The sequence below is a fragment of the Salmo salar genome, chromosome ssa19, assembly GCF_905237065.1.
Source record: "Salmo salar chromosome ssa19, Ssal_v3.1, whole genome shotgun sequence".
Classification (NCBI taxonomy): domain Eukaryota; kingdom Metazoa; phylum Chordata; class Actinopteri; order Salmoniformes; family Salmonidae; genus Salmo; species Salmo salar.
The window spans coordinates 9,169,554-9,182,270 of NC_059460.1; the positions used below are offsets into that span (position 1 = coordinate 9,169,554).

Below are 12,717 nucleotides of genomic sequence, written 5' to 3' on the forward strand. Positions count from 1 at the left end.
GAGACCTGCTAAATTATTGTGAGTATTAAGGTCTTTTTTGGCAGAGATAGTGCATGTTAGCGTAGGTAAAATGCAGAGAGAGAGAGAAAGAGATAAAGGGAGAAAGAGAGACCACTGTATGACGCCTCCAGCCATCCTCACTCCACTACCCCCAGACATCGACCAGACCCAACCGAGACAGGACAGGGATGAGTGGAGCCCATCACACCCCATCTCCCCAGCCAGAACAGGGCTATATCCTCCCTGCTCTGTTCATTCACTAGAGCATGCTCCCACCATGATCCTGCCTATTGATTTCAGCTTAAGTAATGAGCCAGCTTATCCAAAAATCTTTAGCGTTTGGGCTCAAGTTAAGAGAGTCGATGGGGGCCATTTCCTTTTCTGAAAAGCACATGCAGACTTTTTATGTACGGAGGGACAAGACAAATCCTGAAGCTGATAAATCAATAGGGCTTTCTGTCGATGGACACACACACACACACACACACACACACACACACACACACAGCTGACTAATGGTCTTTTTTAAGGCAATTAAAGTGAGCTGTAAACGTATGAAGGCCAATCAATGTGGATGTGGGTCTATTATCAGTGCTTTAACACTGATATACTGTGTGTATGTTTGTGTTTTAGTCTATTATCAGTGCTTTAACACTGAATTAGAAGAGGCTTTAAAGAGCAGCTAGGGGTCTAGCTGAGGTGTGTTGAAGTCATTTATCTAGAATGGTAGAGACCTCAACATGTTACTACAGGACACTATTCTACTGCACTGCCCCCTTCTGCCAGAACTCAAAGTGAATCCAAGCCAATTCATTGTAGAACAATACCAATGTTTATTTGTATTTTCTATTTCCGGATTAATTCAATGTTCACACCAGTAGAAAACATGGAAATGTAGTAAATTGAAAATGTAAGGAAAACTAACTCCGCCAGCTTAGTCCGTCGCTTTAGGCTTTCCCTCGCTGTTCTCAGCTTTGCCAAAGATGAGGAGCGCGTTGGTAAAACCAGCATACAGACAACATTTCCCTAAGGTAATTGGTTCCACATTAATATATTCATTCAACTGTGATTTGTACATCAGCAAAAAAGCTTCCCCTTTGATGTTTCATGCTGTGCCCCCCTCATTCACACACACACACACACACACACACACACACACACACACACACACACACGTCCATATTCCCTCAGATATGAAACCAATGAAATTGACATTTTATATCTGGGGGGGGGTCTACAACCTAAATCAGTAAAATATAAGATAGTGAGACTTGGTCATGCTGTGTGGAGAATGTAGATTGGCATGGTGATCGATTAGGCTTGGTTCAGAGGGTGGCTACAGGGGTGACTGGGAGACTGGCCATGCGGAAGACAGAAGCAGCGGACTACGGAGCCCTGGAACCAGGTCAACACAACGTCCATCCTTAAGAGTCTATGGCGGGGGTAGGGGTTCTACGAAGCTAAAATATGAAATTGTGTTAAGATGGTCATGCCTAGGATCATTTAGCTATTTGATGAAACATTGAATTTGGCCTTACTGCTATTAGCCCATAGAAACACATTGAATAACAGATTCATACATGGAAAAACAGATAGTCAAAAGGAGGTTTGTTTTAAAGTGTCTGTCCTACTGTACATGTGAACGATATAAGAAAGGTTAGGATTTTTTTTTTTTTAATGGACCCATATTTAACCCCTTATTTTTGGCACTAAACTACTTCCATATATACTTCCATAAATGTTTTAAACTGGTACCAGGCTACCATTAGAGGACTCTTGTGAGGCTTGTCTCATCTTTACATAGAGTGGGCATATTAGATTGTAGGCCAAACCATTTTCTGTCAAACACTGCTGTACCCCGTAACCCCGGCCACCTTCCACCGCAGACGCGGAAGGCCGACATTGACGGATGCTGTGGATTGAGCTGCAGCCCACGCAAAAGAAACCCTTCAGATATCTCTAGTTTAAACAGACAGATTTTGCTGGGGATTTTCGTGTTATGCTAATTAGATTTCCGTGGGGGGCGCGGACATCAACTCTAGGGGGTTTTAACAGAGATAATAGAACTAAGGCACATGCTTTTTAGATCCCCAAAAAATGCATTGGTTTTAGATATGGTAGTAGCTCCACATTTCCCTCTGATAGGCCTATAAGCAATGGCAAAAATCCCACCTTGCCTATCTATCTATCCATCCATCCAATCATTTGTGTCTAGGGTCTAGGAGCTGTTTCTGGACAGAGCCATGGAAAAAGAAAAGGAAAAACATTTGAGGTGATTTCTATTTCAAAGTCACATCGTCCTAATAGAATGTCAAACAATTTGACCTGGGATCGAAAATACATCCCTTGACATTTTTTAGATAATTGTTTTTAATCAAAGTGATGTTTTTGTGGCATTTTGGTCAATGGACAAATAGTGACCTTACCTTGAGAAGAATGGTGCATCACATTGGCTGGGTTTTGATGAACAAACAAGTTGAAGGTGTGTCAAGGCTTGATCCTTTACTGGCCAATCAGAACGTGCTCCAAATATGTGGTTGCTTCAAGTTGTGTATTTATGGTCTTTTATGTATTGCATTGTCATCAACTCCAATTGAAATGTTAGTCCGTTATAGCTTAGTTTGTGAAATAGCCTACAGAAACAAAATAACAAAATGTAGGCCTATCTCATATTTGCTTAATATGTTGAATATGTTTTTGAACAGTAATTGCATGGCTTCAAAATGTAAATACATTGTTAACATAGCATTCACACTGATATTGGCCTACTGTAAAGTGCATTATGTCTAAGCCATGGAAATGCCTAACGTTGTCAATAAGCAATATTAAATTCACTATTGATAAGACCTAAAAAATAAAGTGAATAATTCTAATCAAATTCTAAACAAATGTAACAACAACTTGTTTTGAATAGGCTATGTATAAATATAGTTACTGGCACCATAATTGCTCCCCGTGGGAATATAATATTAGGCCTATGACAACGTAGAATATGGAGGGTGACACGCACGTCCAAACTTCTGACAGGAGCTGAAAACAGATCTAATATAAAGACATAAGGGGGGATGTCAAGTCACCGTTACTGCTCTGAAATATACACGGACTGTACAAAACATTATGAACTCTTTCCATGACATAGACTGACCAGGTGAATCCAGGTGAAAGAAAGCTATGATCCCTTATTGATGTCACTTGTTAAATCCACTTTAAATCAGTGTAGATGAAGGGGAGGAGACAGGTTAAATGATTTTCAAGCCTTGAGACAATTGAGGCATGGATTGTATATGTGTCCCATTCAGAGGGTGAATGGGCAAGACACTTCTGGTTTTTTTATGCTCAACAGTTTCCTGTGTGTGTCAAGAATGGTCCACCACCCAAAGGACATCCAGTCAACTTGAAACAACTGTGGGAAGCATTGGAGTCAACATGGGCCAGCATCCCTGTTGAACACTTTGTAGAGTCCATGCCCCAGACGAATTGAGCCTGTTCTGAGGGCAAAAGGAGGGGGTGCAACTCAATATTAGGAAGGTGTTCTTAATGTTTTGTACACTCAGTGTATATAGCTATTGCCCATCATCACCGTTGATATGGCCAGTAGCCCTAGTGACTTTCCCACGTGAAAGGTAAACAAACAGGCAAATATAGCCTATAAGCGGATTCAGCACCACGGACAGCGATCTGAATTCCCACGATTTGACAAGGTGGAAGATGCAAATTTTTACAAAATGATGAACAAAAAACAATAAGCAGTCTTTTTAAATAACAATGTTATTTAAACGGAATGTCCTTACAGTCACTGACACCATTCATGCAAAGGGCATCGCACATAATGAGTCCAAACATTTCACAGAAGCTGGACAAAAATAATGTCCAATATAAATAAAAAAACAGGAATGTCTTGACTGTTTTGCTGCTGGGGATATTTTTATAAAACCTTGGTGATGTACATAAGGTTACTGTGTGGGCCTCCGCTGGCTAAATCCATGCCATAACCAATTGCATTATAGGTAAGACCAGCTTTTGGTCGGTCTTAAATATCCCTTGTTGCGCTCACTGAAATTGGCATATTGGCGCACGTTCTTAAGGACACACTTCAAATATTTCCACCCTCCCACCTCACCGCAAGAGAGCGGATGTTAGACAGGTAAATTGACGAACCTGGCGTAAGGGATGGAAAATGCCAGTGCACCAGTTTTTACATAACAAAATTGCAAACTAACGTGCATTTGAGACTTGCGCGTCCTTACCGGCAGCTGAAAATAGAGCCCTCAGTTTAGTTAATGTCATAAATAGCATGAAATAAAGGAAAGTGCATAGAAATGCAGCATCGTGGCTTTTTTTATACCTGGATAGGAACATGTCAACTTAATCTAGTTTACAGCCAGGTCAAGCAATTGATATTCAGAGGAGTATGTGTGTCTAATCTGGGTTAAATCAGTTTACCTAATAAGAGAAGGGCACACAGCATCTGACTCAGCGATTAGCATGTAGCATAAGCATTAAAAAAAGTAGCATTAGCATCCCATTAGAACACACTGTAGTTAGCAAAGCATGTTAGAGTCCTGCACAAGTCCCTGCCTTTAAACATGCAGTTGCTGTGGTTAGCATTCAGTGCTAGCATAGAGCGCTATAACGTCCCAGTCAAACTAAAGGCACTCTCTTTCATTAGTGCATTAGCTCAGCTAATGGCTAGGCTAATGTTTATGCTAAGTGGAGAAAGGTGAGGACTTCACTTTAGAAATTGGATTAACTCTGTGAAGTACTTTAGATTTAACAACAGTAGGAAAGTGCCTTGGCTCTAACTAAAGACAAAGCAACTGTTTAATCACAAAAGTTGGTTGAGAACTGAGAAATAGTTGCAGGGAGAGGAGAGGGGTCGAATGAGCCAATTGGAAGTGGAAGAGGATCAGGTGACCAAAGACTGTGACCTAAAATGTTGTGTATTGTGGTGCAGGAATGAAGCACTAGGAAGCAGCATTTACAGAACCGTGTGAGTGGGCTTCTCTTTCTTTGTTCTCACTGTTTTGGCCCCCCCCCCAAAAAAAACAGTTTCCAAAGTCACTTGGGCTACATTACAGTGGGTGCATATACAAGGTTTGGATCCTTGGGATGTGCAAATCACCCAACTGCTGTTTGATGACGATGATTGTAACCATGATATCATCTGATTCTAATGATGAACCCTTCCAGACACTATAAAACTACCCACAGCAGAGCAGAAGACTCCCCTCGTCTTTAACATTGACCGCACTGCATAACCCATCCATCTGCACAACCAGACACACAGTCAAAACCAATCCATATCTACAACGCACTCTGCAACAACACAGCCCAAACACACGCAGACAGAGTTGTAAATTAAGAGAGCTTTTGGTTTGACTTTGTGAGGGTGGTGGTTACAGATGGGAGGAGTTTTCCTGTCAGACATGAATCTTCGTCTGTCCTACTCTCTCTCTCCGCATCTGTCCTGCCACCGCTAACTGGAGCCTGAACACTGTCTGTCTGTCTGTCTTTCATATGGTCAGAGACTAAGGAACGCCCTAGCTGACTAAACTAAAGGAAACCCATTGCACTATTAGAGGGGAAGCGTCCTTGGACTTCAAATAAACAGACACCACTACAGACATATTGAATGTCCCAGAGCACACACAGTAACATCTGTCCCTCTCCACTCACATCTTACTCAGCAGTAGCACACAAGCATGCAAAGAGAGAGAGAGAGAGAGAGAGAGAGAGAGAGAGAGAGAGAGAGAGGGAGGACTGGAAATCAAACATGAAACCCTCTTGAGAGCCCTCATTCATAGCCTCATTTGCATATTTAATTAGGCTCTTCGTTACAGGATAAGTAGCGTTTATTCAATTTGCTGAGTCTCGTTTGCTGGCACACGTTCAATGAAACCCCAGCGAAGACAAGCTGGCACTGAAGAAGGGGGGGGACAGAGAAGGGAGAAAAATTAACTGCCATTCATCAACAGCTGTTCACCATCAGGTGGCTTCTCACCATGCATGCACAAATTCACTGGCTCTTCAGCCACTCATTATCATTAACATGATGAGCTCTATGCAGTGACAGTTTGTGATTCTCTCTCTCTCTCACTTTCTGTCTCTTATCGTGTGTGTGTGTGTGTGAGAGGGCTCTTTAATCCCTCATCATCATTAGGCCAGTTTAGCGTAATTAGCATCGTTAGCCAGATGAGCTGTGTAGTGCCAGGCTGTGCCAGCCTCCATTTCTCTCTCTCTGCCTGCCACAGCAGTGGTTTCAAGTCATTTTGCAACAGACATTGGCCATTAAAAAGACAAGAAAAAGTATCTTAAAATGTGTATGCTCAGAACATAGGCCTAACTATTGCTTCATTACCTATATAACACAAGGATTTTGTGTGAATTATAAATTACCCTACATAATTCTACTTAATCCTACATACATAATTATATTCATAGAGGCTGGTGTTAAAACCACAAGTGAATTAGATACAGTATGTTTATTGGATAGATACAAATCAGAAGGTGGGCCACAAACGGCCCCAGGGCCACGTGTTGAGACCCCTGCTCTCTGTCAGCTCAAGTAGACACCTTCTCAAAGCATCAACACACAAGTGACCACTCCTGTCTCTGTACAACACACAACACACTATGACAGCACACGAGTAGGACAAAAGCTAGAGCTCGGCTTCATTCAGTGAAATTAAACATGCTCTCGTCAGCCGCAGGGAAGCGAGCCGAGTAATGCATTATTCATCTGTACTTCACAAAGGAACATTAATCAATTATGAAGATATGAAGAGCGGTAAGTAGGAGACGGAAGACAAGGCCAGCAGTATTAATATGCGGCTGCATCGTGAGGCTAACGCTTTCCTCGCAAATCAATACTTTGTAGATTCATTTTGAGCGTTGTGCTAAGATGAGGGAGGGGGGACGTCTTAGGGTCTGAACTAACATGACTCACCCGTTCTTTTCTGCTTGTTTTTATTGTTTACTGTATTTTGTCTTGGTTTACACAACGGAGGAGAAAGGCAAAAGACCTTCAACAGGGAGAAAAGGAGAAGTATGAAGAATGTGGCTGAACATCATCGAAATGAAGAGGAGAGACAAAGACAAAAGAGACAGAAAGAGACAAAAGAGACGGAAAGAGCGACCATGAAGTTTGAGTATTGAACTTAGACAATAAAAGATCTCCTTTTCGAGCAAGATGAAACTCTGAAATGTTGTCACCACACACTTCAAAATCACTTCTATGGCTTCCTTATTCATGAACCCAAGTGCCGGATGATAACCAATCTTTATATAAAGTGCATCCTAAGCTAGGCTAAATAAAACGAAGGCTTTCTATCCACACAGGAAGTGGCTAAATCTGACTCACCTAACCGACTCTCTCAGGAAGTTTTCTGGCAAAAGTTTTTTCGGGTCACTTAAGTCCAAAGAGTGTAATATTTTGTATTTATTCATTCATTTTGGGATGGAAAAACATTTCCAGTGTAAACTTAAATGACTAAAACCAGATATAAAGTAAGTAGAAAAGACAAATGGACCTAGACTTATATATTTTTCAAAAACATAATCTTGGAGAACTAACAATGACCAAAATAAAAGCTAGACAGTGAAGAAGAATTGTACATTCAAAAAACAACAAATTGACAGAAGGCTCTAATAAAACTAAGAGAACCGAGAGGCACGTTTCACTAACGCCATATAAGGAAACGTTTACGGGTTGTTGTTTAAATCATTTAAAGACCACTAGGCCTTGTACTTACATAAGAACAAGGTTGTGAAGCATCCTGTGTAGGGAAAAACCTTTTTTAGTGTAGATATTACACAAAGAACAGGAAGTAAAAACATATAAGTCCAGCCAACCATGTACTGCCTTCGTACATATTGATATAGCAGCAACATTATACTGTATACTGTTATGATACTTAGTGTCTAACCCCTTGACATTGAGTGTCTAACCTTAACATTGAGTGAGTAAGTGGCTGACCAAGAGGTACAGAAAGTATTGTGAGTCATGCCAAGGTTGTGATCTGGCCATATTAGAATACAATACAAGTGTAGTGATTTCTGAACAACAAATGTCATTCAACCACTAACCATAGTCTTAACCTTAACTACCCTGACCTTAGAACTAACAATCGATAACGGAACAAATACTAAGGGAGAGGAAAGAGGGACAGAGTGAATGAAAGAAAGAGAATTGAAAGAGAGAGTGGTTATGAAGATTGCACCCTAATGGCAGTTACGTTGCCTATGTTCTCGCATTGTATATTCATATAAGCAGAAGTATTCTAATATTCCTAATGACATTTCTGTCTATGACTGGGTGTGGTGGTGCTTATTCCATTACATAGCCCATTAAGGGAGGAGATCATGAAAAATGCATAGAATGTATGAGTGAAGGTACATGGGACATTAACCACATTGTAGGGAGAAAGATGGAGAGAGAAAGAGAGGAAGGGGGAGAGAAAGAGAGAGCCCCCACATTAACTGGGCCATATGGTTGAAAGACTCCTCATCCCACTGGTCAACTCAGGGCCAAACCGTTGCCCCAAGACATTGAACTAAGGTCATTTTATAATTTTACTGCCTAATGTTAAAGGATAGGATTGAGGGATGGTAAGCTGATCCAATATCTGTGCCTAAGGGTACCAATCTTATCTACCTCACCCCTTACCTCAGCATTCAAATTGGATGCTTTCTCCTCCCATTCCTTCCTGGCAAGGGCCCAGGCCTCTCTCTGTTCCTCCTCTCTCTTTTTCCACTTCTCTTCTCTCTTTCTGTGCTCCTCCTCTTTCAGTCTCTGGTCCTCATCATGTTGTCTCTCATCCTCTCTCTTACTCTGCTTCTCTTTCCTTCTCTCCTCTTCTCTCTTCCTCTGCTTCTCTTTCCTTTCGTCTTCCTCTCTCTTCCTCTCCAGCTCTCTCTGTCTGTGTTCTTCCTCTCTCTTCCTCCACTCCTCTTCTGCTTTCCTATGTTCCGCCTCCTGTTTCTTCACCTCCTCCTCTAGCTGTCTCATCCTACCCTTCTGTTTGGAAAGCTGAGGGGAGACCACACAGAAATACTCAAATGTTCTATAAGAACATACAGTGCCTTCGGAAAGTATTCAGACCCCTTGACTTTTTTCACATTTTGTTACGTTACAGCATTATTCTAAAATGGATTAAATCGTTTTTCTCCCCTAATCAACCTACACACAATACCCCATAATGAAAAAGCAAAAACCTGAAATATCACATCTACATAAGTATTCAGACCCTTTACTCAGTACTTTGTTGAAGCACCTTTGGAAGATATTACAGCATTGAGTCTTGGGTATGACGCTACAAGCTTGGCACACCTGTATCAAATCAAATCAAATTGTATTGGTCACATACACATGGTTAGCAGATGTTATTGTGAGTGTAGTGAAATGCTTATGCTTCTAGATCCGACAGTGCAGCAGTATCTAACAGGTAATATCTAACAATTCCACAACAACACCTAATACACACAATCTAGTAAAGGAATGGGATGAGAATATATAAATATAAAATATATGGATGAGCAGTGACAGAGATGCAATAGATAGTATAGATAGTGTAGTATTCAGTATACTGTATATACAGTGGTTGCTCCACTTAAAGTTTTACGATTATGCTGCGGGACTTAGAGGTAATTTGTGGTTTAGTACGGTACCCTGCGTCACTACTTCATTGCTCCAGACCTGCGCAAGGGGGAGTTGGAGCGCTGATTATGCTTTTGGGTCCCAAGGCGCTACTGTGTCTCCGTAATACTGTAGCGTACTCCCGACCGGTCACGTTGTACAGCGCCTTAGTGGTGCAGCGTTCTAAGACTCTGCATAGCAGTGCAAGCTGTGTTGCTACAGATGCTGGTTCAATACCCATGACCCCCTCGACTGGGAGACCCATGAGATGACTGTAGGTTTTTGGTTTCTCTCCCTCTAAAAACGGAATAAATAATTCTAAATAACAAACTGGTTTTATTTACAAATTAGCCCATGGGGAAGGGAGGAGGAGAAAGGAGGGCAATGCCCCTTAAAGTGTTGCTCTGTGCTACCCAGTGGGGCGGGGTGGGGGTAGCACAGCAACACTTTTACCCCCACCCCGCCCCACTGGGTAGCACAGAGCAACACTTTTACCCCCACCCCGCCCCACTGGGTAGCACAGAGCAACACTTTTACCCCCACCCCGCCCCACTGGGTAGCACAGAGCAACACTTTTACCCCCACCCCGCCCCACTGGGTAGCACAGAGCAACACTTCAACCCCCACCCCACCACACTGGGTAGCACAGAGCAACACTTTTACCCCCACCCCGCCACACTGGGTAGCACAGAGCAACACTTTAAGGGGCATTGCACTAATAATGTCGCTGACTAGGGAAACGTTCCCGCTGTTCTCAGTGCCTGTCTGCACGTTCAAACTAAAATGCCCCTTAGATATGAATTCGGAGGGCAGATATTATTAAATATTAAAGTATTAGACCTCTCACTAAAGGCATCAGTGAAAAGTTGTACTTAATTCCGAACTGGATTTAACAAAAAATGACATGAAAAGCACACATTTGTAAATTGTAATTGGAAAGTAATTGGAAAGGTAGATACAAATGATTTGTGTCTAACCCAACTGCTCACCAGGCACAGCAAGGGCCGTCCGGACCGTTATGCTGTTCTGCTATAGCCTAATAAACAAATGCCGGTGGCTTATATCTTCAAAATGCTTTAAATGCTTTATTATCCAAATGTAAAAGCATATACTGTACAATACTATATTTCCTTGTCAGCATCTTTATGCTTTTGTTAATAAAATAATGATTAAAAAAATACTTTCAAAATACTGATGTTTATTTAGTTATGGATCCATAACGAATTACTATGGGAATAAATATCACTGAATTACAGATATATTGGAACAAAGTTGTCTAATGAAGGTAAACAAATTGTTGCTTACTGGAAAATACTCTTTCAAACACACATGGTCATGTTGTACAGCGCCATTATGGCTATTAGCAGGTAGCTGGACAATAGACTTGCCTAGAAGGAGGGTAGGGGGAGAAGTCTTATCGTCAAATGTATTTCTTAGTTAGGTTGGCTGTATCACAACCGGCTGTGATTGGTTGCAATTTCAGTTTAATCCACCAGAAAAGACAAAAAAAATAATACAACAAAAAGTATTATTATTATTATTACGTATCACATCCGACCGTGATTGGGATTCCCTAGGGCAGTGCACAATTGGTCCAGCATTTCTCTCCCTCTAAAAAACAGAAATAAATGTTTTGGCCTTTACAAAATATTATTTTGGCCTTTATTCAGATTACAAATCACTCACTTTCATTTTTTGAAAACAAAATAACCTCCAAAATATCATTATATATTATCAACTTGATGGCACAGTCATATAGCCGGCACCTACATAAAGCTGAGTGACTCACTCATTCATGGCTTTGGATCAAAATAAATAAGTACCAACATTCTTTCTGATAGTCTTTAATAAAGAAATGTTTTGGTTATGCTGACCTGGACACCATGTACAGTATTATAATAGCCCATTATGGGCTATTAGCAGGACAATATACCTTTACCAACATCTCACTGTATTTTGATACTTTGTGCACAGGTCCTCCCCAGTGGCGCATTGCCACAGATGCAGGTTCGACACCCGTGCCGGCCGCCACCGGGAGACCCATGAGGCGGATTTTGGTTTTAATTTAGAATCCTCCAATCCTCTATATGTAATTATTGTCGGAGAGTCACGTCATATTTTTAGATATACTGTAGGCCTAACGTAGGCGACATGAGTCTCACTAGTGTTGAGTAATGTGCTGTTAAAAAGTGGTGTAGGTCTTATTTATTTAAAGAGCATATTGAAGTTAGAAGCAAAAGCCTACAACTATTTTAGCACTGTTTCGCCCTGCTCTTAGACAAGCATGGGGACTGGCCTTGATAAATCAATGAGATTTTTATTTTGACTGAATCTCCGTTTGGGTATTGGTTAGACTACAATTATACAATTACGGTGTAGAAATGTTATGCTCTTAGTGTAACCTTTATTTAACTAGGCAAGTCAGTTAAGAACAAATTATTATTTACAAGGACAGCCTACTCCTTCCTCCCCATCGGGGAATTGAACCCCGGTCTCCCGCGTGACAGCACGACACGGGATTCTTTAGCTAAATAGCCCAGTACTGTAGCCTACTCCCAACCGTAATGTCGTACAGCGCCATATTTTACGGAAACCCAGACGTTTTTTTTTTTTCTTGGAATAGAAACACCATAATATTAATCAAATGAATGAAGCAACATTTCTTAAAATCGGTCCCATTTACTATGTTCGTACAAAAAAGGTTTTAAATTCTCCAGTACAGCCACTATTGAAGGCTATAAAATGCTTCTCAAAGATGCCCTCTGGTGGTCAAACTAGCACGAACTAGCATTAATGGTACCAGTGGTTCACACTTAAATAACGTGCCATAGAATTCTGCGTCACCATGCAAGCTGTGCTTCTACACTGCAAACTTTTAAAAGGACAAACCACTGTACATATGAGATAGTAATGCAAGATATGTACACATTATTAAAGTGACTAGTGTTCCATTTATTAAAGTGGGCAATGTGCTGGTGATGGTTGTTTAACAATCTGATGGCCTTGAGATAGAAGCTGTTTTTCAATCTCTATGTCCTAGTTTTGATGCACCTGTACTGACCTCGCCCTCTGGATTGAAGCGG

The 12,717-nt window shown here is 41.2% G+C and overlaps 1 protein-coding gene across 8 annotated transcripts in view; it reads right to left on the reverse strand.

Annotated features, from left to right (window-relative positions):
• LOC106578416 (trichohyalin) overlaps positions 1-12,717 on the reverse strand; it is a 123,671-nt gene that overhangs the window by 80,263 nt on the left and 30,691 nt on the right. For 7 of the 8 annotated variants that reach the window (XR_006760675.1, XM_045702058.1, XM_045702055.1 and 4 more), the window contains one exon: positions 8,666-9,028. The exons of the other annotated variant lie outside the window; for it this stretch is intronic. Coding sequence is in view for 6 of the 7 variants with exons in the window: in XM_045702058.1 (XP_045558014.1) it covers positions 8,666-9,028 (363 nt within the window). In the remaining variant the exon portion in view is untranslated. The remainder of the gene's footprint in view (positions 1-8,665; positions 9,029-12,717) is intronic. 8 annotated transcript variants of the gene reach the window in all.